This window comes from Nuphar pumila, chromosome 4 (assembly GCF_984573655.1).
Source record: "Nuphar pumila chromosome 4, dmNupPumi1.hap1.1, whole genome shotgun sequence".
Taxonomy (NCBI): Eukaryota; Viridiplantae; Streptophyta; class Magnoliopsida; order Nymphaeales; family Nymphaeaceae; genus Nuphar; species Nuphar pumila.
Window position 1 is genome coordinate 17,257,975 of NC_143252.1, and position 27,410 is coordinate 17,285,384.

Here is a 27,410-nt window from a genome sequence, read left to right on the forward strand (position 1 = left end):
GCCCAATGCCTTCTTATAGGGTCTGGCTGGATATGGGCTATGACCCAGTGAAAGGGGCCCCTGTATTTTGACATCCTTCCACCTACTCGTAAATCCATCCTTAATAATATATAAAGCCATGAGGGAGAGTGGTGTTTGTGTTAACAAGACTACAGAAATCCTTGCCTGTTTGTTTCACAGGACCTGTGGGAAAGCCCTTTCATGTGGAAAGGGCATTCAGCATGAAAAAGAGCCATTCATGCCATTTCCCGGAGGAAAGGGCTTCCCCAGCACTGGAACCCACCCAAGGTCAAGCCTCCTGGGAACACATGGGCCGACCGCTTTCCCGTGTGTTTCACGTCCGTGGAAAAAGGGTGTTTTCCCATGAAACAAACGGGCGCTGAGTTCTGCAATTCTTTAACATCAAATCGGCAATTCACTGCATGAAGACCACAATGGCACAGTGCCAAAGGGGGGAAAGAAGACAACAGGATAAGGGGAACAGTCAATCACACGTATCTATATCTTCAATCAAGATTCAACACCAACCACAAAGAGACCATCAAGCTCTGACGGAGCCAAATCGCGAGCCATTCAAAATTAAAATGCATGTAAATCATTCTCAACTAGGGAAATCACTGGAGAGTTAAATGTACAAATATAAAATTGTTAGATGGTGCAGGGATGCAGAGAAAATAAAAAAGGATAAGACACAACGAGCTCTCACTCCACGGATTCAAATCTCGGAATTCTGCAGGATGTTCAATAAATAGATGGCAGTTTTTTTTTTCAAAAAAGAAAAAATTAAATAACCATTATAACTTTCTTCCCCAAAAGGCAACCAACATTGATTAGTGATGTCCAGCATACAAGAAACATACAGAGAATCACTCACAGCATATTGATTCATGCTCGTGCTGCAGCTTTTGCCATAGGCACAACATCAGCCTGGGTCCTTGATAATGAGCAAGAACATAATCAGACTCACATCCGGCATTGTGAAATCGATCATCACTGATGTAGTGTATTTCTTGACCACTTTTCTTGAACTGTTCAATCCATATGCCCATTGCAACATCTTCAAGTTTAAAGAGCTGCCAAAGAATTCTGTTAGTCAAATTTGCCCAAGCTGGCTCCATATTTCTTGCACAAGATTGGTGCCATTTTTAACCACTCAATCTATCACGGTGCAGGAAGAAAGAAAAATGGGTGCCCAATTAAGCATGAAATGTCTGTACCAACTGTGATACATAAAAGAAGGAACAAAAAACAGAACCCAGAACATACCTGAAGTTTTTGCTCTCGGTGACCTTGAACAACAAATTTTGCAATGTCACGGGAGATAACATACCCTGGACCATGTGCCCATGGAGGATATGATTCATGTGGCCATTCCTGTACGACAGAATATCCAATTGTAAAAAAAAGTCACCAACATGCATTTGCTATTTGATTCAGAATAAGGACTGCTGATACCTCCATACTAATGTACCACTTGCTATCTCGATCTCGGTGTGGTTGTGAATCAAAGGCTATCCGACCATACAAAAGACCATGAGAGATCTTCTTCTCTTTGAAACTGGCAAGAACCTTATCGATCCTAACAAAAGCATCATCATCTGTTTTCATTATATATTTTGCTGGAAGAATTTTGACCTACAATCATTGGAAAACAGAGATCAATAAAAATGATCAGACATTATCCCATCATCCAACATAAAGACTGACATATACATAAGAAATTCCATGGAAAACTGAAAAAGGGGTAATAGAGTGACTGTTTGCCACACCTTATCCACAATGCAAGTACCTAGATAATACAACATTATCCAACAGGTGGAAAAAAATGGACAAACTGTTTTTGGTTTCAGATAGCTAAATCAGTCACATTGATGATCATAACTTCAAGGATACTGTAAGAGATGGAGGAGAGCAGGTGTAGTCCACAGGAGGCTTCTAATACAAGAGATACTCTAGTGATGGAGTCAACTACCCAATGGGTGGCCATGGAGATTGTGCAAAATGAGACCAGCAGAGGAACATGTCCAAAGGATCGGTATGCAGAAATAATCTAACCTTTATATTGGACGATAATGGCCGGAGCCTCAACTAAGCTCAAGCCTAGTAAAGTTGTATTTCCTAAGGTCAAACTTCACGGGCTCAAGTTTGGCTCAGCTTAGTGTATAGCCTTGATCTGAAAGAGTATTCTAAACAAAATTTTCATTAAGAACATTAGTGCCTGGCTAAACTGATTCATTTTCAAATAATTGGAAGTTTTAGTAATTGAATCTAGAAGAAGCTCAACGAGTGTAACTAGTAATTGAAGCTAGAAGAACTCAATGATTGTACCCCAAGGATGCATATGGCAATTGTCTTCAAAGTGATCAAGTTGTAGTAGTCAACAAAAGGCATGATCTGAATGTCCCCATAAGTGTTAGCTTCGTTCCAGAGCTCTAAATTGACTTGCAAGTTCTTGTGCTGCAAATTTGCAAATATTATAACATGTCAAATGCACTTCCAATGAGATGAACAATACCAAAATTCAGTTTGCTAAAAGCTACAGAGGCAGAAACCTGCTAATGAACCATAGGACAAGAAAGCATAAAAAGAAATAAGTTTTTGCAATATACGGCTGCCTTTTATACATAAAAAATGTGTCAGCTTGCAGAAAGTACCGACTTTTAGAAGACCAGCATTTAAAAGAAGACAATAGAATAGCAAAAGAACTAGAAGAATTGAACAAAAAAGGAAGGGAAAAAGAGTTGCAGTTGCCAACAGTAACAATTGTGCTGCTAAAAAAATTTTGTGAAAACTAGATAAACCAAACCAATTAAATGTTATAAATCCTCCTTAGAGTAATACACCTCAAAGGAGACCAAATTGAGTGAATTATAGATTCCTACAACATTAAAGCAGAAGCTATGTCATCTGTAAGTCAGCTTGCTAGTCAAAATCTCATTGGCCCCTTGAGAGGGATGAGGCAAATCATGCGAATTAAATAAGAGACATAATCAGTCTGAAATCCGCAACAGAAAATCAAATGAGTAACTCATCTAAGATATTGAAAGAATTCCTTGTAATGAAAGATCACATCGGTGTTACTGACATGGGTGAATTGAGATTCTCATCCACACCCTCTTGACAATTCTAGGGCAAAGCTCAGTGAATGAATTGATGATGACAACATGAGATGGCCTTTAATATTATGAACTTAAATCAATCTAATGAAGCATCACCTATGAAAGCCTCTAAATAACCTAGAGAAACTGATCATATTGTCACTCACTCATGGCGTGCATTATCTATGCTGAGAGTGTAATGAAACACTAGGCAAAGAACAGTGTCAAAAATGACTATAAGAGATACACAAGCATACAAATAAGAGGCCACTAATGGGAAAAATACAATAGGCCACAAAGTGGCAAGTGACAAACACACAGTATGAGAGAGAGAACTTAAAAATATAAATAAACTTCTTATTGAAAAGGCTCTCAAAAGCCTTGCATTATAGTGGGGCAAAACCCCCCATTTATACAACAAGAGGGTGTAAAACCCATGTTTTTCAAAAAAACTCGGACCCGGGTCGGATCCAAATTCGACCCAGATCCATAATACCCATTAGGGTTATACGAATGCGACGGTCTTTTAAACCCTCTGCGCCGCTTTTCCCTTTCCCTCTCGATTGAAAAGGGAAACCCTATGAGGGTTTCCCGAATCTCTCCCCCCCTTCATACCCTTTTCTTCTTCCCCGTAGCGGCTCCGCCTTCGTCGCGTTTCCTCTTTAAAACCATCGCAAGGGGAGGGAAGGCCCGCACCTCGCAGCCTTTTCCTCTTCCCTCATTCTTGCTCCATGCGTGCGGCAGCGGCAGCGACGTTGGACCCCTTCCAGGTATGTCGTCTCTCTCTCTCTCTCTCTGGGTGTTGCTGGGAGGCCGGCGGCCACCCGCAATGCCTCTCTTTCCTCTCTCCCTCTGTGCTCTCTCTGTATTGCCAGGAGGCCGACAGGGGGCTGGCGGCCACCTGCCGTGTCTCCCTTTTTCCCTCTCTTTGTGTACGCCGGGAGGCCGGAGGCCCCTGCCGTGCCTTCCCCCTTTCCCCTTTTTCCATTTGGGGCTTTCCGAGGGTCGGCAGGTGGCCGGCGGCACCCCTGCCGCCCTTTCCACCTTTCCTATGACCGTCAGGGGGGCGGCAGGTGGTCGATGGCCCTCCCCTATCGACCTTTTCCCCTCTGTCTCGGCCAATAGGTAGGTGCGATACCCCTGCCTGATTTCCTTTTTTTTGGTGAAGCCAATGGAGGGGACCATAGTTTTTTATTGATCCTCATGGTACGTGGTGCGCTACAGCTGCGACACCCCGTGCGTCGTTGAGGCACATGGTTCGTGCAGTTGCAGTAATTGTGGTTGCGGTTGCGTGCATGATGCGCACAACTGCAGCACAGTGCACAGCAGTGGCTGCGGCGACATATGTTGGTCTCTGTGACGGCAAATGGGGGCTCCGTTAGTCCGGCAAGAGCAGTGGGTGCTCATCACCCTGTTCTGGGGCGTTGCAAGTTCAAAACCCAATGGTGGGGTTGGATAGCAGGTCCGGGCTCGCCTGGTGACCGAACCCGCACACGCAGCCTCCATGTTCTCCTCTCTTCCTTTCTTTTAGTCTTTTCCCTGCTGTGATTTTCCCCCTATGTTCGGCAGACACCTCCGACGACCCCTGATTGAGTCGTTCCTCGCCATCGGCATCCATGTGCTTTTCCCTCCAAGCATCGAACTCTAAGGTATGGGTTCTTTCTTCTGATTCATGCGAGAAATCGAATATCGATTTGATTTCCATGCAATATTTAGTGCAAATCCATGGTTAAAGAGTGAAACTATGTGTTCACTCTAGATCACATGGATGAGGATCCATATATCCTCTTTTATATGGGTGTTTTCGGTCCTTTACATATAAAAATTCTGTGTATGGTTTTTTTTTTACAAAAGCAGAGTTTTTATTTGGTGATAAAAGCATGATTTAGAGTTGCTTTCAATGATAACCGACTTCTATGTATGTCTATTCTCAACACCAGAGACTTGGCTAATGTAAACTTAGTTGTTACTCTTTGTCTTGGGACTGGTAGGACCAAACTGTTTCAGGTCTGCATTGTCGGGTACATTTAATTCATGTTCAAATCCTAAGGAGAATTGATAATAATATGTGGTTGGTTCTAATCATATATGGATCTGGGAATGGATAACCATTTGTCATCAGATTTGGGCAAGAATCATGAGTAACGTGATCCAATTACTTTTTTATTTTTGGGTGCAAGAAGGAAAAGAAAATGGAGATTTGCTTGTTTTATACCGTAAAAGTTCTGATCAAATATGAGTTTAGAACTCGATGTAGCTGGATCCAGAATCAGATCCAACTTGATAAAACCAATACAATATTAGGTCACGCATGACGATAACCCATATCTGATATGTTTGCAATCCTACTAGAGACTCGTATGGTAAATGACTTTAAGTGTTGAGCAAACTCTGCATCATGTGATTGTGTAACCACCATTCCTGCTGATATTTTATCATTATTGCAAAGTTATTCAAGGATTAGGATTTATCATTCTCCAAAGTCTTGATGTAATTATTGCTTCACATATTTGCAATCTCGTAATTAGAGATCATGGCAAGCATTTCTTGATTACGCATAGATTTTCTTTGGTGGCTCAAGTACCAAAGTTCTAATCTAATACGTTCCACTTGTTTGAGGGTTAGTGTTTTGTTTTCTTGGGCTGAACAAAAATCAGTTTTGAGGGTTCAAGTTGGACTGAACCTCAAATAGGTTTTGAGGGTTCATGGTTGATTGAACCTAAATTTAGGTTTGGATTGATTAAGATCAAAGGGATCAGTTTGACAGGTTAGCAATTGATCTTGACTGAACTAAGGGTTGGTTTGTGAATGGTTCACTTTGGATCTCAGACTATTTAAAAAAAAAGACTGTTTCAGCCTATGCGATTGGGAGTCCCTTTCATAATAAAAATTTATGAAATCTAGATTTAGATTTAAGGAAATCTAAGTTTTAAAAATCTAGTATTAGATTTGATTAAATCTGAGTTTATCTTACTTAATTAAATCCGGTCTTAGATTTAACAAAATCAAAGTTTTTTCTTGATTAATTAAATATGGTTTTAAATTAAATAAAAATCTGAGTTTTTATTTAATTGGTTAAATATGAATTTAATTAAGTTCAAGATTTATTTAAATCTGAGATTTAAATTGAATAAATCGGGATTTTTGTCAACGATTTAAATATGAGATTCAAATTATAAATATGTATTTTTGTTAACACGATTTAAATATGGGATCTTGTCAAATGAATCTAAGTTTTTTCTTAAATAGGTAAAATCTAGGACTTTGAATGTAAATATGATAATTTTCTAGTTATGATTATAAAACCTGAATTACAGGTTGTGGATAAACCTCTAATTATTATTTTTAGAATGTGGTTGTGGTTGGCTATGTTATGAACTTGGGTTTAGTCAAGGATGTGAATATGTGTCTTATTCATGTACAACACATATTATGCTGAGTTAAAAATGTTAATATCTGGCTGTTTTCTTACGCATAAGTCTACAAGGTATTGAAGTGTGTCTACATGTGAATGGTTACATGGGTGTTCACATAGTTATTTTCAGCGGGTATTGCAGGAAAGCATGCATACAAATACTAAATGAAATCATGCATTTGACATGAATATGCGAATCAAATCAAAGACATGCTTATAAATATTTTTGTGGCATACACATGATACATGTTTGCATTTCTAAATGTGCATATAAATTTTAAGAAGGTGTGGTGTGCATGTATTTTGGTTCTTGAGACATGTCAAGATTTGGAATTATGTATATGCTTTGACTTGATGTGATGTGCTTAAGCATCTGAAGTTTGTTTTAAATGCATGTGCATACATGCATTGATGTGTGTTTCGCATGTACATAAATGCATGAGTTGTTCACTTGTCCCAATTGAGATGATTCATTAGTAAATGCATGTATGTGGAATGATTTCGTAAAGGCACATGCACTTGAATGGTGAACACATGCATATGAATGTGACATATCATGCACATGGTTAAATTGACATATATAAATATGCATTTAGAAGCATGTTGACATCATTGCATACACTGTAAGTTGTTATGGTTTCTGCGTATGATGCATCGATGGTCTAAATGAATCATCACAGGCCTGAAGAGTCTTAAGCTTTGGTTTGCACTTTCTTTAATTGTTTAAATGCATCGCAAAAATCACATTTATTTTTATTGCACTGTTCTATGTGTTTTCACGGGTGAGAGTCCCGTGATGGTTCTCACAGGGGTAGATGCGAGCTTTTGCCTTGTTTCTGCATGCTGAATTGCAAAACTCAATAATTGGCTTTTAATAAAAAGTTAATGAATAAGAACAATGTAATATACGTTCTGATATCTCCCGTCGGAAGAATGAGAATCTTAGAGATTCGGTTTTGGAGGAACACGAGGATACAAAAACTCTGTGTGTTTTACTTTGACCCCTGAACTCGATATTGAGGTTCTTTCTCCTGACCACGGTTTTAGGGAGAGTCCGCCACTTTATCTGGGGGTGGTGTGTTCAACACAGCTATTGTTTTGGTATGCCAAGAAAGTGGCACTTGTGGGCGTAGAGTGTCCCTAGTGTCCTCGACATTAGATGTGGAGGTCTAATGTTCCGAAGGTGATTCGATCGAGAGTTAAGTTTGGAACTCAATCATAAAATACAAATTGTGTGTTAAGCTACCTTGGGAACCTAACTTGATCTCGAGGAAATTGTACCCGCAGACAACGAAAATTAAAAAGAGGAACTTAAATTGTATGCATTTAATAGGGCATGCATATGGAAAAAGAAAACCTTAAGGAAAGATAATAAAGTGTTCATGCATTGCACATAAATCATGCATATTCCTGTTATGCATTAGAACATGCATATGTTATCTGTTCCCTTAATTGTTACATGTTGGTGGATGCATGATGTTTAATCTCTAATGCTTTACTTAAATTGTAATCTCTGCTATTGCTTAAATGATTCTTCATGTTTAGAAATTGTTCCATGTTGCATGAATGCTTAAATTGAATTATGTAATTATCATCATTGCATTTCTCTAAATTATTGCATGAAATCTTATCTATATTCTTTAGCTCACTTGTTTCATTAGAAGTACCTATGCTCAGGATTCGTAACTCTGTACATTCATTGAAACCAAATAGATTCAAAACGAGGTTTTAAAGTTTATACGAAAAGTGGAATTTCAAAGAAACCCTTTTACCAAATTACAAAAGATGTCTGCAGGAGCAAAACGTCAGGGAAAGAGTCTCATCTTGATATCATTACGCCATCATGCCATCGCTTGCTATACTGACCTAGTCATCACATGTACCCATAAGATGAGTCAGTTTTATGAAAAACTGGTAGATACACAAGTATAACAATTTAGAACAAAACTAACACATGCTTTATTTTATACAGGATATACAATTCAATATAAGTAAAGTGAACAAGATAGTTTTGTTTCGATATTAGTTGTCCTGAGGGTACGCACAGGAGAAACGTAGAAACAACTGAGATTGTCTGGGGGTTTGTTATGCTATGTATTTTTGATACCTCAAATAGCTACATGAGTCTGTTACTAAACAGATGGCCAATGACTGAGAGAGAATTCCTCAGAGACATTTGTGGCAAGGGATGCATCCAATTTCTGCAAAAGTACATGAGATCTACCACTTAAGATAATGTTTGGTAGCCCCATCCCCTAACTTCGATGATTGGGGATACTGAGTCATTTGCTCGAGGGGTGGTTGTTAACAACCTGTCCATCAAAGTTTTGTTTATCATCCCATCCTCTTCCTTGACAAAACCAAGGTATAGTTGTCTCAATGGGTTTTGCCGCAACCCAGCTTGCCAATATATATATATATATATATATATATATATATATATATATATATATATATATATATATATATATATATATATATATATATATATATATATTGTGTTGGGCACTGCAAACCCAACCAGCAGGGTTCTGCTGCAACCCAGCTTGCCTTTTAAAAATATATATATTGGTTGGGCATTGTGGACCCGAACAGTAGGGTTCTGCCACAACCCAACTTGCTTTTCAAAAACAATATATATTTGGCTGGGTGTTGCAGACCCAAATCTCAATGGGTTCTATCGCAGCCCCAGCTTACTTTTCAAAAAAAATATGTTGGGATGGGTGCTGCAAACCCGAATAGCACCACCTACCGTCCCGATGAGGTCTGCCGCAACCCAGCTGACCATTAAAAAAAAATATGTATTATGTCTGATGGGTGTTGCAGACCATAACAACAATACATGTTGTCTCAATGGGGTCTGCAGCAGCCCCAACTTGACTTTCAAAATAAATATATATATGGCTAATGGATGGTTGCCATTGCCACTGCCGATACTCACTGTTGTAAAGGAGTGATCTTCAGCACAATGTCATTTGGGCTCAAGAAGAGTCAATTCTTCCCAACGTTCGGATAACTCATTGTAGTATTCTCTAATAGTTTTGCCTTTTTGAGTCATCGTCTGAACTTTGTCTTGCAAATTGCACACATGTGCAATATCTTTAAGGGAATACATATTTCTAAGGTATTCCCAAGCTTTATCGGTATGTTCAAACTTGAAAAAGCTAGAACATTTTTTAATGTCTACGATATTAATTAGTCATGACATAATTTTTACGTGCCTATCCTCCACTCATTACATTTTTCTCATAAGTAGCCAAGGCCTTATTCTTCTCTCTTTTCGTGAGAGAAACTTCTTTGTCATTCTCAATTTTTGTGAGAACTAGTTTAGGTTCTGAATCGGAACCATCCATTATACCCTACAACCTTTTTCCCCAAATGTGGTGCTTCATGATCGAAGCCCATATTACATAACTGGTGTCATTTAATTTCATGTGCATGATGGTGAAGAAAAGATATGTGGGAGAAAAATAAAGAAAAAAGAGAGATAAGAGAGGAGGAGAATAAGCACAAACACAAATTTTTGTAGTCAATCTTCCTCCAAGCGCTTTCCTTCTTCAAAGAGTATCACTTGAACCATGAACACGAGAATGAATCACTCTTTGCAAAGGAGGCACAGAAAACGAGGTAAAAAATCTCTAAGATATAAAATCTTCAAGGCTCTAATACCATGTAATGAAATGATGGTCTTCCATAAAAGCACGAAAAGCTCACAAAGGGTGTTTATTGAAGACACTACAAGCATAACCCATAAAAGGGTATAAATGGAAGAACACACTTAGAAATAATAATATTTTATTTCTCATAAGAAATGCTTAAGAAGCATTGAAATACAAAGGAGGGGATCACCCCTATTTATACAAGAGAGAAAAGAGATTCCAAAAGAGTCATTGGACCTAGTCCAACGGCTCTATTTCTAGCCGTTGGACTAGGTCCTACGACTATCTAATTAGTTAAGATCTAATTAGATATTGACTATGTAGTTCAAAATGAACTACAAAAGAAAAAGAAAAAAGAAAAATAAAATAAATATATATTATATTATTATTTTATTATTATATATATAATATATATATTAAATATTTACATTTTAATAAGGATACTTTCTACAACATCGTGATGTTTTCGCTCTGCAAGCCCATTTTTTTGAGGGGTGTGAGGACAAGCCACCATTTGAACAATTATATATAGTTACAGAAATTCAATGAAATCATTAGAGACATACTCCCCACCCCCATCACTTTGGAAATTACGAACAGTTGAGGAAAACTGATTTTTGATAGGCATGAAACTTGTGAAAAATATCAAAAACTTTAGACTTTTATTTAATGAAAAATATCCACTAGTGAGAATAATAATCAACAAATATAACATAATATCTACTTCTAGAAAAAAAAGTTTTCTGGAGCATGACCTCAAACATCAGAATGCCCAATCTCAAAAGGTTTCGAAGCTCTTTCACTTATGGAATGAAAAGAAATTACATGACTTTTGCAAACTTGACAACTGGAACATAATGTCTTATTTAAATCATGACTTAAACTTATCTATGAAATCAACTTGCTAGAGACAAGGTGTTCAATAAATTTGTGACTACAATGACCCAACCTACTATGCCAAAGATTGGCATTATTAACAAGACTGACACTGTAAGCAAAGGACTTCTCAGGAACCGATGTTGAGGATGAAGGACATTTCTGCATTGGATTTTCCTTGAAGATGTATATATTCCCACATCGCTCTCCTTTAGCGTATGTTGTTTTCATGCGAAGATCTTTCACATACATAGGAGTGAAAATAATGCAATAATTAGCATCATCAAGTTTGAAAACAGAAACAAGGTTTTTCTTGATATTGGGTGCACAAAGAACGTCAAAAAGTTTAATAAATTTAGACTCAGAAGAGAGAACAAAGACATTTCCAACATATGTGATGGGGTGTTTAACACCATCTCCCGTGACAACATTGCCCTTCCTAAAATATCTAATTGGTCTAGAAAGTTTACCTGCATCTCAGTGATGTGACTAACTGCTTCAGAATCAACATACCAAACTCCTTGATCATCCTGCTTCAAATTTAGAGAGTTTATTGTAACAAGCAACGCATTCAAATCACCCACGTTTTTCTCTCCTCCAGGAATGTGACTAGTTTATATTTTGTCTAATTGTGTGCCCTTTATGATAAGTAGAGTTATCCTCGGCATTATAATTTGGATTATCTTTGTGATAGTAATTAGCTTTCACATGCCCAGGCTTTCTGCATATAAAGCAAACTAGGACTCGTTTGCCCCCAATGTTAACACTGTTTGTATTTGGAGCATTAGGAAGAAGTAAAATACCCCTGCTTTCTTGATTCCCAGCTCTTCCACGACCACAGCCTCCTCGGTAGCCTCATCTTCCTCTATTTGCCCCCATAAATAACACCTCATGAGAGTCATGTGACAACCCAGAATCTCCTATGGCCTGCTTGAGATTCATCTCAAACTGAAGTAATCGCGGCCTGAGGTCTTCGAATGATCGAAGAATAGGAAAGCACTGCAACGTAGTAGAGATAACATGATATTCGTGTCCCAGGCCAACAAGTGTTTGTTGGACTTTGTCACGATCAGAAACAGTCTCCCCAACCAAAGCTAACTGATCAGTGATTTCTTTTACTTTGTTCAAATATTCTACAATGGTTGAAGATTCATTCTTGAGGCTTTGAAACTTTCTTTAGATACATAACTCTAGATTCTGAAATTTGAGAGTATGTCTTGACTATACTGTCTCATAGTTTTTTAGCTATACAGTCATTCGGGATTCCAACGAGAACTTCTTGTGACAGGATAGACGTTAGATAGGCTACGACTGCTTGATCCTTTTTTACCCTTGACACATATTCAGAATTCCTGGTATATACCACATTCACTGCTCCTTTGTCATCTCTCTGCTCCTGCATGATAAACTCAAACAACATTTTAACTGAACTATCAAGATGACGAGACTGATCATGACTTTTAATAAAAGGGATAATTTGCCTTTTCCAAGTCAAAAAAATATTGTTGTTCAACTTTTATAAAACAAGTTGGGGCATGAAACTAGAATACAACATGGATTATAAGACATTAATATCCATGAGAAATAAATGGATGTAAACAAAAAAAAGGAATATGATGGGCAGAAATTATGTTTAGCAAAAGGAGATTATTATTTCAGATGAAAATATCGACACAAGAATAAAGGAGGTTTACGATACAGATCAATTTTATGACACAAGAAAGGTTAATCAAGAATTAGATTTACGACATAGAGAGTAAGCAGATTCACGACAGCAACACAGGGAACATAAATAAAGAAGAAACCAAGTTCACAACAAAGAAAATAACGGCCAGATTCACGATACAAAAAATAATGACCCAAGAACCAAATTTTTGACACAAGAAACAACGACCCAATAAGGTAGAATAAATAAAGTAAAGGAAGAACGCAGATTCACGAGTCAGAAACTAACGACCCAATAAGATAGAACCACGTTACAGGTCTGAAAAGAGGATGGAAGAGCTCCAGTGATAGGATATATGTACGTTTGATCACTCTGAGTCACGTTCGCAGCTCTGATACCACGTTAGAACATCAAGGAATTGGATCTGCACAATCAGATCTGCAGTGGCTGATGGCTGCATGAGGATGAGAGAAACTTAAAGATACAGATTGGCCAGAAAAACAAAGGCTGCAGCAGCAGTTCTAACGTGTATTACTCTTTAATTCATATTACAGTCTAGTTAGGGCTATAATACAAAGGACTAAACAACCCTTAATAATACAAGTTAATTACATAGCGTGTTTGGATCTTGGATCCACATCTGATCCAAACCTGAAACAATATAATAAATGAATACAACGTCTTAACACTCTCCCCAATGACTCTTTTGGGAGCTTCCCTTGGCCCCTCTTGTAGTGTATATATAAAGGGGACTTCTCCCCTATTCTCCTTAATGCATTTTCAATCATTTCAATAAGAAATCCATTATTATTTCAAGTTCTCACTTCTCTCTTGTGTGTATTTGGTGTTTGCCCTTTGTGGCATATTTTATCTTATCCATTTGAGACATTGTGCTTATGTGATTGTGCCTTCTTGTAGTCACTTTGTGACATTGTTTTTTGATACTTGTATTTCATTACATGGTATCAAAGCCCCTAAGTGTTGGAGCACTCTTGGGACTTCCTTTTTTTATGTTTTGAGTGTTATTAAGCTTCACATTTGTTTTTTTTTTCAACTCTTCCGCAATGGCCGACAAAGATACAAAGATTGACCTCTCATTCAAATTGAATGGGACCAACCATAGAATGTGGGTGGCCGCTATGGAAAACAACCTTAAAGGCAAGAAGCTTTGGGGATATATATATATATATATATATATATATATATATATATATATATATACACACGTGTGTGTGTGGAACCGTTCCAAAACCACAATTGAAGCTCACCAAGAAGGAAGAGAATGAAGAAAAAGCTTTGGGTGATAAAAAAAAAGCCAAAGCTATTGAAGAATACAAATCCAAAGTTGAAGATTGGGAAAGTGAGCACGCCAAAATATTTGCATGGTTCATGAATAATGTGAATCTCAAGATTTGTGTTAATCTAGCTAAATTTAAGAAAGCAAATAAAGCATGGTTCTTCATGAAAGGTATATACACTCAAAAGGATCTTGCTAGACATTTTTTCTTATAAGAAAAGGTAAAAGGAACCAAGCAAGGGGATATGAGTATTAGAGACTATTATAGTACTCTATCGTCTCTTTGGGATGAGTTTGCTCTCCTTGAACCACAATGGGAAGGAAGTGTTATTATCATGAGGCAAGAGCAAATAGAGAGAGAAAGATTTTTTCAATTTATTCATGAGCTTCGTCTCGAATTTGAACAACTAAGAGGATCCCTTCTTCATAGGGCTTCTACTCCTCTTAGTGAAATTCTTACCGAATTATTCTAGGAAGAAACTCGCTTGGCTCTTAAAAAAGACTTTGATGAGGTCCATGTTGTATCCAAACCGAGAAATAACATAAGGACATATAAATCTCCTCACGTTTGGAAAAATAATAATGGTGGAGGAAAAAAATTTGTTTATCACCATTGTAATGAACCGGGACATCTTAGACCCGATTGTCCTAAGCTTAAAAAGGTGGCTTCCATTGGAGATAGTCCAAGCAATTCAAGTAAAGAATCAAGAAGAGATGGAGACATAAAGGACGCAATTGCTTAACTTACGGAAACTCTCCAATAATTCATGAGAATCAACTCTTCCACACCATTCACCTCCGGTGTCGTGGTCTCATCAACTCCCGGTATATCCTCTTAGATTCGTGATTCGGGTGCCTCCTTTTATATGACTACAAATGCATCTCTTTTAAACAAACCAAGTCTCAACTCTTTTAAATCATTCGTTTCCACGGCCGATGGAACATCGTTAGATGTTAAAGGAATGGGAAACCTTGAAAAATTTTAAGGCAAAGAATTTTATGTTCCAAACATTAGGATTATTCCAAAACTTAAATCTTTTCTCCGTTTCTTAAATAACTGATTTTAGATGCAGTGTCTCTTTTTCACCAACTAATTGCTATGTGCAAGATCTATCCGGGAAGCGGATTGGGTAAGGTCATAGAAGAGGAGACCTATATTAAATGAATATTTTGCCTTTGCCATCCAAATCATTTTGTAATCATGTTCAATCTAAAGATGTTACGTGGCACAAAAGGCTTGGTCATCCTAGTGTCTCTAAGTTGTATCTTTTTCTCTTTTTTTTGAAAAAAAATTGTAATGAAAAAAATTTATATGCAATGATTGTATTCTTGGAAAAATGTATTCCCTTCCTTACCCTCATAACAACTTTATTTCCAAGAGACCATTTGAATTAGTGCATTCGGATGAATGGGGGACCGACACCTGTTATGTCTAAAGAAGGATATTCATATTATGTTGTCTTTATTGATTATTTCACTAGATACACTTGGGTTTATTTTATTAAAAACAAATCCAATATTTTTTTTATTTTTAAAAAATTTCATATCCTTATTCAAAATCAATTTCAAAACAATATTGTCATTTTTAGATCAGATTTCGGAGGTGAATACATGTCAAATGAATTTCAAAACTACCTCAAACAAAATGGCATTATTCATGGAAGATTTTGTCCTAAAACTCCTCAACAAAAATGGTCTTACCGAAAGAAAACATAGGCATCTTATTTAAACAATAAGAACTCTTATTATTTATAAAAATGTTCAAAAGAACTTTTGGACCAAAGTCATACTTTCCATAATTTATCTTATAAACAGGATGTCATCTTTATCATTAAAAAATGTCTCTTTGAAAAATTATTCAAAATATCTTCGGATTTTAAAAGATTAAGAATTTTTGTTTGTAAATGCTTTATTTTTTTTAAGGACAAGATAAACTTTCACCAAAAGCTTTTGAATGTGCTTTTATTAGCTATGGTGAAAATAAAAAAGGATATAGGTGTTATGATATTAAAAATAACAAACTTAATATTTCTAAAAATGTGACTTTTCTTAAAGAACAAAATGGATTTGAATCTCAAAAACCCAAGGAAGAGGTTGATTACTCTTTTCTCTTTGACTTATTACCTAGAAATGAGTCTAAAGATTTTAATGATACTATTTGTAATAATGTTTGTAATGACAATTCTCATCAAAATGATGATTTGCTTTATTAAAATAATGATTCTCACAATGAGAATCCCAATGATATCAATGTGTATACTCGGTGAGAGGGAAATGGATATCAAAATGTCTTTGACATATATTCACAAAAGTTCAAAACATTTCCTTAGAAGACTAAGTAGAAGAATCCCTACCTAGGCGATCTTTTAGGAGTAGTAGACCTCTTCAAAAATTTGTCATATGATTCATTTTCCCCAAATTATAGAACTTGTCTTATGATAATCCATTTCTATAATGAGCCTTCCCACTTTAAAGAAGCCAAGAAACATCCATATTGGATTGATGCTATGAGACTTGAATTAAAAGCACTCAACAAAGCTAACACTTGACAATTGTAGGTCTTCCTTTAGGAAAAAAGGCTATTGGATGTAGATGGGTTTATAAAGTCAAAACTAAGAGTGATGGGTCATTAAAAAGATACAAAGTTAGGTTAGTTGTTAAAGAGTATATACAAGAATATAGAATTAATTACGAGAAAACCTTTGCTCTAATTGCTAGGATGACTAGTGTAATAACTTTAATAGCCTTAGCATCTATTAAACAATGGTCTATCTATCAATTAGAGGTCAAAAATATTTTTTTAAGTAGGAACCTTTGTGAAGAAGTCTACATGGATCCTCCGCCGGGTCTTGAGATTAAAAAAGAAAAAATTCTTAAACCTAATAAAGCTCTTTATGGTCTTAAACAAGCTCCAAAAGCTTGGTATGATCACTTTAGTAAAGTTATTCTTGATAATGGTTTTACTTCTTGTTATACTAATACTGCTCTTTTTGTTAAGAATGTAAGTGATCACATAACTATTTTATTGTTATATGTTGATGACATGATCATCACTCATAATGATAAAAAGGGCAGAGTTTATTATAATTATTCTTAAAAGCAATTTTGATATGTCTGACCCTAGATTTTTAAGGTATTTTTTAGGGATTGAAGTTACATATTCTCCTCGGGAATATGTTCTCTCTCAAATGAAGATTACATCAGATATTATTGTTAAGTTTGACTTAACTGATGAAAAGAAAGTGGAGACTCCAGAAGTAATCAACGCCAAGATAAGAGCTGATGATGAAACTCCTTTAGAAGATCTCACTCCTTATCGTTAATTGATTGGATCACTAACATATTTGTCAATTACCAGGTCAGATATTGCTCATGTCGTTCACAGTGCAAGTCAAATTCAAAATGCTCTTACTACTATTCACATGGATGTCGTCATGTGAATTATCAGATATTTAAAGAAATCCATAACAAAAGAACTATTCTTATCTTCTTCATCTCCTAATTTAATTGTTTATACTGATTCTAATTGGGGTGGTAACCCCAATGATTGTATTTCTACCATAGGTTATTGCATTTTTCTTGGAGAATCATTAATTTCTTGGAGATGTAAGAAACAACAAAATGTATCTTTATCTTTCACGAAAGCTGAGTATAGAGCGATGGCCACAACTACAACTGAACTTGTTTGGTTAAGAAGTATGCATAAAGGTATAGGTGTCATTATCTTTATTCCTTCGAAGTTGTGTTGCGACAATAAAAGTGTCGTCTATACTACTAGTAATCACACCTTCCATGAACGAACAAAGCACATCGAGATGGACTGCCATTATGTTCGAGATGAACTTTTACGAGGCACCATTCAACTACCATATGTCACTTCTGAGTATTAACTCACTCATTTTTTTACCAAAGCCTTGCCATCACCCCGCTTCTACTTTCTCTTAAGCAAACTCTCGGTGATCTCACCGTCAGTTTGAGGGCGGGTATTAAAATATATGGAATATATGGATGTTATATATATATACATATATTTCACATATATATATGAATACCTTTTATAATGCCCACTAGGGGCAATTTGGTTTTTTCATCTACTTGTAAATAGCCATGTTCATGTGGCTAGCCAGTTTTTTCATCTACTTAAGTATTACAAGACCTAATATAGCTCATGTTATTCACGTGGCTAGCCAGTTTCAGCACGCTCCTACATCAGTTCATATGGGTGCAGTCATGCAAATCGTCAAATACATTAAAAGAACCATCAATAAAGGAGTTTTTCTATCATCTTCCTCCCCATTGGATCTTATTGCTTACTCAGATGCTGATTGGGGTGGGGATCCAAATAACAAACATTCAACAATTGGATTTTATGTATTTCTAGGTGAATCTTTGATCTCATGAAAGTGCAAAAAGCAGCAAAAAGTATCCTTATCATCTATAGAAGCTGAGTATAGAGCAATGACCACTACTACCATGGAGATCGTATGGCTCAAGCAACTTATTTCAGATATGGGAGTGCATCTTCAGAATCCTACCAGATTGTGTTGTGATAACAAGAGCTACATATACATAACTCGAAATCACACTTTTCATGAGCAAACTAAGCGTATTGAAATGAGCTGTCACTTCGTTCGTAAAAAATACCTAAAGAAGACTATAGATCTTCCCTATGTGACATCAGAATATCAACTTGCTGACCTCTTTACCAAGGCTTTGTGTTCGCCAAGATTCAATTTTCTTTTGGACAAACTTTCGGTGATTGCAATCGTAAGTTTGAGGGGTAGTGTTAGAATTTGTACATACGTATACACTTCACAGTATATACATGTATGTATTTCGTATATAGGTTTGTGTGTATTTTGTCCATTTTTATTTTGTTGTATTTTTTTGTCTTTTCTGTTTTTTACCTTTTTTAATTTAATTTGAATAGCTCAATGGCTCTATTTAGAGTCATTGGAGGCTGGCCTAACGGCTAATCAACCTCTCTCTAATGTATTAAAATAGGGCTGAAGCCCTCGTATTATGTAAGCTTGTTCTCAAGCTTTTCTTCTTCATTCCTCTCAATAATACTCAGATTTTTATGTGTGCCTTAGTGCACTGTGTGAAACTCATGAGCTTGTGCAAGTGATATTTATTTTCAAGTCCTTAGTAGACTTGATTGTTGCGCATTTGTGAGTGCTTGTGGGCCACAACATAAGAGACAATATCCACCTTTTATTTACACAACAATTTCAGAAAAGTACTTCACATGATTTTTTTTGAAGCATTTGCACCTCCTCAGCAACCCCTTCCCACTTAAGCATACTATTTTCCAAGAAAATTCCACTCTATAAGAATATTTTCTTTTAAGATGTCAAAGAGCTTGTGATAGATGGATAGCATGACATGGAAGTGCCTAAACAACTTAAAAGGAGAATTGCTAGGGGCAGATAAATATGGATTCTTGGGACATGGTATCTTTTAACTAACCCGCGTCTCTATTATATTAAGCCATGGAAACTGAAATCCATCATCCTTTCATAATACACCATATTCACAAAGGTGTACATAAGGGAAATTGGGTTTCCAATCATAAAACCATTCAGCAAAGCAGATTTTGGAGATAATAAATGTCTAAAATGGCTATAACAGATGTAATTGTTGATCATCTTCCGCAATAAACACCCATCCTCTTCAAGAGCATCCAGTCTTAGTTACATCTCATTGCACATAATGAACAATAAAAGAAAAGATATATCAATATGTATCAACTTCAGCGCAAAGACATAACTTACCAATCCAACAAAAAAACGTACAGCCACTTCGCCTGAGCGAATACTTTCATACTGCATCCAGGACCTCCTTATTGCCATTCGGCGCTCAAAATTATTTGCACTTGAAGAAATTCCAACCAGCATCAAAATCCTTCTCATTGAGACGGGTGGTGCCTTGAGGTAATCCAAGTCAGCTACACTATCCAAGACTTCCAATACAGGCAACCCATTTGCAAGTGCAGAGAGAATATTCAAACCACCTCCAAACTTAATCCCGCTAACCAACCACAGCTCAGAATTCTGCATTGTCATTAAAAAAGAAAAAAGGAGGAAAAAGAAGTGACCACTCAAGTTCAATATATGCAACTGTAGCATAAATCGGCAATAGCTTCCATTACACAAAATCTAATTGAGTACCTCCCTATAAGCAAAAGATGTAACAAGTTTCCCATTCACAGTCATGTGGAATCCCTCCATACCAACCCAAAGAGTTGCTGTAAAAGGATAGCCTACAATAAATGGAAAGTTCATCCTTTTGTCGGGAATCGTTCTAGAGGAATTTAGTAACTTCGCTACACCCATCAGCTTTGAACTTGTGTTCTTCTCTGTGGCAACTTCACCCACTTGTTCACTGCAAGTGTAAAGTCCATCCACTGTGCTAAAGATAAACCCAAGGTGATCAGGAGTATAGCTAAAGTATATCAATCACATCATTAGCTATTTATATTCAAAAATTAGTAATTTGAATTAAGTCATCTCATCAAAATTTTATTTATTCTAACCAAAAAATATGAGTGGAAAAGAAAAAAATAGAGAATGCAAAATAAATTCTTCCATGTCTGACATCACAACTGAAACAAAGACTAACAAAGAGAGTGCATAAGGGGAAAAGGAACCAATATCTCTATCCATGTAAGTCCATTTACCAAGCATAAAATGTGCAATTTCTCATTTATTGAATGCTGGCCTCAGAAATACAAAAAGGACTTTCATATAATAGTTGTACCACAAGGATCATGAATGAAGCATTTGAGGATTATAAATTCCTTGAATGACCAATACGACTAGAAAATGAACAAACTAAAAAGTCAATGGTCCAAGGAACCAAACCGTAGCATCTACTCTTTTTTCATGGGTCAAATAAATCCTATAGGCGTACAAATTCCAAATCTCAACATATGTTCTATGAGAGATGCTTCAGTGCATTGCTAAATACCCACAACAAATTTGCCCAATTTTCTGTTATCATACACCATAGGTGAAAGCCATAAATGATGAACCGAGCAAAACTGTGGATCTGAAGTCTGAACATAATTGTGAAAATAGCATGCCTACTTTTCTTATCAGTATGCACGGGATACAACAAAAAGCACAAGATACTAGAAAAATTCAAAAGAAAACGTGCAGAAATATACCTGTAAGATTAGAAGCAGGGTCATGAACTGGACATCTTTCCTCTATGCCCCATCCGTGAACTTCACTCCATGTGTTTTGCACTATGACTGGATCCTCGATCAGTTCATCTCCTTGTAATCGGACGTCGTAGTGTAAAATGATGGAGGGTTGTTGCTTGCTTTGAAGATGTGAACCTATGATTTGTATTTGAAAGCTTCCAGGATAATCATTTGGAATTCCAACCACTGTAATGGACGAATCTTGAATAAACCCACATGGAATCTCAAGAAAACTTCCATTTTGTGAACTTAGTGCGAAAGGGCAGTTCTGCTTAGTATTATTTATAGTTCCATTGCTCTCACCAACCATATATGTCTTCTCCTCTTCAATAGCGGCTAACAGCTCTTTCCAAGCAATGGAAGCTTCTCTGACCCCCTCAGACGTACCAGATAAAGAGTCAGACCTAGAAATCAATTTATACATCATGGCCCACACAAGCTTCACCTGTGATTCTTGTTCAGTGATATTTCTAGCAGAATATAGGGTGTCAAACCCTTTGACATTGACATAACGAGGTTTGTCAAATTGTCTCGATGGCTGAGATGGTTGAACAATATGATTTTCTTCTTGCAGAGGTGTCCCTTGCTGTGAAGTGGTTGTCATAAGGCTATAACGTAATATTAAAATAATAGCCAAACTGCCAATCAGTGTACCGCCAGACCACTTCTTCATCCTCATAACGATCTCTAGATAAGCTTCTGAGTTTATGTAGTAGTAACATACAGTATCTTTCAGACCACTAGCTGCAATGCTGCCAGACCTGGCAACCAATTTACCCTCTTCAACAAATCAAAAACAGATGAAATCAGCCTAACAACTAAATCACGAAATCGGACATTAAATAAAATTTAAGAATTCTTCAAATGATAATTCCAGCTCATGGGAATCCAACACATATCAGCTCACAAACCACTCAAGTAGCAAGAACCCCATAAGGATATTCTGAACCAAAGCCTTCTTAATATTGGTTGTAAATCTTTCCCATTACTTACATGATAGGTTTGTATGTGTACGCCAGAAAAAAAGTAAAGCATTGTACATAAAACAGCTAATTGTCTACGTTTCAAAGCAAGTAGATATTCTCATTTCTCAGGTTACACATTGAATCAGTATCATATTGCTTCATGAGTAGCTAAATACGCTTAGACACTTCAATTTTGTTTCAAAGTGATCGAATCCCCGTATCTATGAGCCAAAATTGATCTAAGCACTTTCACTAGTTCCATATAATGGGCTGATCCATACAATCATCCTCAGCAGCAGCAAACAAGATAAGCTATAAATATGGATTCCTAGAAAAATACACAAGTAGGGAAGCACTTTTCATGATAGTTGCAAGTTCCCATTACTAAGAGCGGCAGGAACCAAGTAGCACGCTTACCTAGAATATTAGCAAAATATAAGTACCCATGTAACACAGACTGAAATCACCCATTCAAACCCCTCCTAGGACACCATCTATAGTTTAAAAACTTGGAACTTGTTTAGGGTATCACGAGAACAATTAGCACAGAGACAAATGCATGCGTATGTACACAAGTTATTTATGGGAATCAATTTTCCAATGCTTTCTGTCATCCAATCCATACCAAGAGTATCTTTTAGACCCTCTTACGGGGTGTTTGGTATTTAAATCAACATCCACTCATTCAGAAAAATTGAACATGTAGAGATACTGCATCAGTGGCTGAATCCAAGCATTGGTGGGTGAATCCAAACAACCCACTAATATGGAAAATTTAGATGCATTCAGACAAAGCATTGTGGATCATAAAGCACAAAGTCCCAATCTATCCCATTTTTCTGGATAAGTAGATTCACCCACTTCCCCAGAAAAGCTCGATGAGTTGGGAAAACACCACCAACACTGGAGTCCATTTCGAAGGCACTCTTGAGCTTAATGGAAATAGATTTCGGAGAGGTTAAGAACCCGTGGAGTTTTCCTAGCTCTTCATTAAGAGATGTGCATGTTTTCGGATTATACTGACCTCTCTATCTCTCTCTCTCTCTCCTCTTCGTCTTCTTGAAAGATAAAGAAGGCTATCCCCTGAATCGACGACGCCGTTCTTCCATGACACAAATCTCTCTCTCTCTCTCAGTGAGCACCCTGGAGAAGAAGAAAGAACTCACAAACCGCTTTGCGGCTGGAGAGAGAGAGAGAGAGAGATTGGACCTCTAACCGGCTAAGTCGGCTGCGGTCTTCACTGACCGTACGAGGAGTTGGAAGAAACAGTGGGGTCAAAGCTGGTCGGAGATCCGACATAGGTTCGACTCATTTTGTCTCGGAACAGAATCCCTTCTAAGGCATGGCAATTTAATTCAAATCACAAAGACGATAACTATGTGACACTTTTTTATTTGGCTCGAACCTAAACTGTTTTAGACATGACCTCCAAAAAATTGGTTTCTCTCTTCCACTTTCTTCTCTCTACTACTATCTAATAGTCAAATCCAATGTTGTTCACAAGCCCAGCCAAGCCGACCCACAAGCTGTTCGTCTCGTTTCCCAGTCCTACTCCTAACAAAGGGTTTTGTATTGCTCTTTGGATGGAGCTCGGTTTTGCTTGAATGATTGGTGTCTTTTGGCTGCAACATACTCCAGGGCAGGTATATGCTCTCCCTCTACATAGATTTATTGTTATTTGACTCCAACCTAAGTTATGTATATGATCTCTCTCTCTCTCTCTCTCTTTCTTTTTGTCTCTTTAATTTCATGAATAGTATGAATATCACGATATTGCTTGTGAATTTCATCAAGAGTTTCGTATTTCTAGTTGCGAGAGTCTGCCTTTCTATTCAAAATTCATAAAAAATTGTGAAATTCATGAACTTTCGCATGATGTTGACTTATAGTGATATAAAATTTTATTTTAGCGTGTGAATTTACATGTATATATAGCTAATTAGAGTGTAAATTTCGTCAAGAGTTTCATGTTGGTTGTTAAGAAAGTCTACTTTCAATGGAAAATTCATGGACTTTTGCATGTTGTCAACTTTAAATGATGCAAGAATCTATTTTAGTGTGAATTTACCTGTATATATATAGGAATTTAGAGTGTGAATTTCATCAAGAATTTTATGAAATTCTTGAAATATTTGCAGAATTTCTGAAAGGTTTGCAAAAATCGTAAAGTTTTGCATGAGGTGATGCAAAATTTCTTTTTCATTGTGAGAATTTCACAAGCATTAAAAGCAACATTTTATTTTTTAAAACCTTTTATCCGCAACGCAGGGCTATTTTTGTATAACCTATAGTTCTTGTGGTCCCTAAACCACTTCCTCCCCAACAAAATCTTCGACAACTATTTTCAGCAACTATTTATGTTGACTATTTCTTATGTATATTTTTGGTGAAACACACATCAATGGCACTTCATCGGTGACTATTTTAGCAAATCTTTCAAGTTTTTTCGGTAAGGTCATTTTTCACAGTTGAATTAGTTTTTTTTAACTTTCAATAAGGTAATTTTTTACATATTTGTTAAAGAATGGATGAAAAATTTTAGTTTTCTGATTGTTCAATTTTTTATTAAAGAATTGTTGTGCCAAATGTTTGTGTATGGAATGTTTGAGAAAGAGACAAAGAGCAGATAAAAAGATGATAAAACATTGGCATGAGGCAGTTACTTTGCATGGTTTCAAGTTGTTTTTGCATGTATATTATCCATTGTAATCTATCATTTTCGTTTGTTTCTCACATTTGCATGTGAGTATTCATTTGTCACTTTGTTTTCTTAAGCATTAATATGTCTCTATCCTCGATTTGGTTATACTTGGAAACATGGTTTGTTTGTCACTTTGTTTCTCACATTTGCATGTGAGTGTCGAGTTTTCATACTATATTGTCAGAAATTTGAATATTATTTGTCATGCATTTTTAGTAGATTATTTTATATTTTTGTTATTATAGAAATTTTTTATTTTGACTATTGCAATATGATACCAAAGAAGAGAAAAAATGCAAAGCATACAATAGTCTTATCGAAGAAGAGTAAAAGTACTTCAAACACACATCCTAAAGTACTTAATGATCCTTAGGTCATATTCCGTATACTGAAACTTACAATAAGCTTGCCCTTTGGGTAGAAATGGCTCCTACTCTATGGCCAAAAATCTAGGCATCAAATGTAATGCATAAAATAGACACCCTCACCAAGCTGGACCGTAGAAATCTTCGCTCAACCTAGCAGTTGCTAGCGGTTCCAACAAATCAATAGTTATCAGTTTCAAAATGGCCCAAAAATGCAGTTAAATCTATAAAAAAGGCTAACAAGATTGCGGTCAAAATATTGTCTCCTTTCTTAGAAGTATCGAAAAAGGGGGAGGGAGACCCATTGGTGAAGAAGTTTGAGTCATTATCTCACCTTAAGGTTGTAGCTAACCTCAATCCCCAACTAGATCAAGTTGGAGATATGACCACATGTAGTGGTAAAGGCAAGATGGAGAATAGAGGAGAAACATCATGTATAAGAGTGGAGGATCTACCTCATCAAGGGGAGGATGTGAGGGTGGGTTGGAGAGTGCAGGAGAGTAAGGGCCCAAAAGTGGAAGAGAGTGAGGGCCCGAAAATTGAGGAGAATGAGGCTGGGTTGGAGAGTACACAAGAGGTTCCTCCTCCCTAGGGATCAGAGATAGTGCATGCTCCGAGGAAGGGGTCGTAGTGGCCAGCAATGTTTGATGCATGTCTAGAGGCACTTTTCTCTATTTATATATGTAAGCATGATTTTATGTTATGGACAAGTAGATTGAATCTTTCTTTTCAATCTTTAAAATATTATATTGGTTTGTGTATGTAGGATCCATGTGGAGAAGATTAAGAGGGTCCAACATCTCACATGCATCAATTCTACTAGATGTGAGTACACTTGTGGTTCCGAGCTCTGATAGAGAATGTGAAGAATTGGTTGGATCGGATGCATTTTCAAAAATTCTTAAAGATCATACTATGGAACACCAGTTACAATCTCCTAGAGTTTGTTGTCCAGTTCTGAAATCCATCAATAAATACATTCTAGTTCGAAAGCATTGAGATGACCATTATATTGAAGAGCGTGGCATAAATCACCATATTTAAGTATCGCAAGAAGTCAGTGACTAAACATCGGTAGAGAGATTTCAAGCATTTGGGTCAAGTCCTCCTAGAAGCGGGGAAAGATGCATTCAAAGGTGATAGACTCAAGTTAGGATAGTTGATGAGCCATTATAACTCTGTTGTTTCACAGAGTTCGAGTGTGAAGGGCATTTATAGTCTATTAGAGGTGAGAGCATTTTTGCTCTACTTTTTTGGTACATGTTTATTCATCGACACCGGTAGGAAGATGATCCATAGAGCATACTTAGAAAAGTTGCAATCACTATATCGCATTGATGAGTACATATGGAGAGTTGTCGCACTTCCACATCTATATGCAAGCTTGAATAAATGTAGAAATGGCAAAAAAAAATATCATTGAAATATTGGTCTTGATGGAGGTATTTATTCTTTTATTTTTCTTTAACTTTTGATTTATATTCAAGCATTATATAAAAATTGTTGATGTACTGTATTGTATGTTAATTTGTATTGACCCTTGTAGGTCTGGATATAATAGTATATATCCATTGGAAGGCCCTTGAGATGTGACATTTTTTTTTAATTTTCTCCTATTGCAATATGAAGGCAGTCACACAACGACGAGGGGAATGATCAAAGAGGGTTGGGTTCTCATATCAGCAGAAAAGGTTGCATTGTAAAATTGCGCAAGATGATTACAACACATGTAAGTATTCTTGAAACAATTTCTTATGTTTTTTTACTATAATGCGATATAGGATCAACCATGAATAAAATGTTATTGTAGGTAACATAGTTCCCTTATGTAGATGTTGTGGATGATGATAGATAGGATGTGGTTGTGGCAGTGAAGGGCCTCATGAGAAGAGATATTTGGTTGAGTGCCAACTAGCCAACTGAGTGACCTAGTAATTTGGTTTTATTCATCAACTATCCTGTCACCATGGTGTAGTAAGCAAAATCATCCATAACATATTCAATGATCGAAAGAAAGATTACCCAACGTTGTTTGAATTTGAACTTAAAGATTTATACGATGGTAGGAAAGACGTCGACAGATCATCTATGGAGGAAGAATTTGGGGCAAGAAGTTTGAAGCACTCAAGAAAAAGTGTTATTGAAGCAGATGTAGAGGTGA

At 36.6% G+C, this 27,410-nt stretch overlaps 1 protein-coding gene across 1 annotated transcript; it reads right to left on the minus strand.

Annotated features, from left to right (window-relative positions):
• Positions 1 to 634: 634 nt before the first annotated feature.
• Positions 635 to 23,289, minus strand: LOC149839530 (Galactosyltransferase family protein). Its single transcript, XM_090004885.1, has 8 exons — positions 23,208 to 23,289; positions 21,180 to 21,998; positions 20,182 to 20,417; positions 19,786 to 20,064; positions 2,329 to 2,457; positions 1,456 to 1,635; positions 1,267 to 1,374; positions 635 to 1,073 (listed from the first exon to the last, which is right to left on the minus strand). Exons 2-8 carry the CDS (start codon positions 21,895 to 21,897, stop codon positions 867 to 869), a joined length of 1,857 nt encoding a protein of 618 aa, XP_089861011.1. The 5' UTR covers positions 21,898 to 21,998; positions 23,208 to 23,289; the 3' UTR covers positions 635 to 866.
• Positions 23,290 to 27,410: the final 4,121 nt, after the last annotated feature.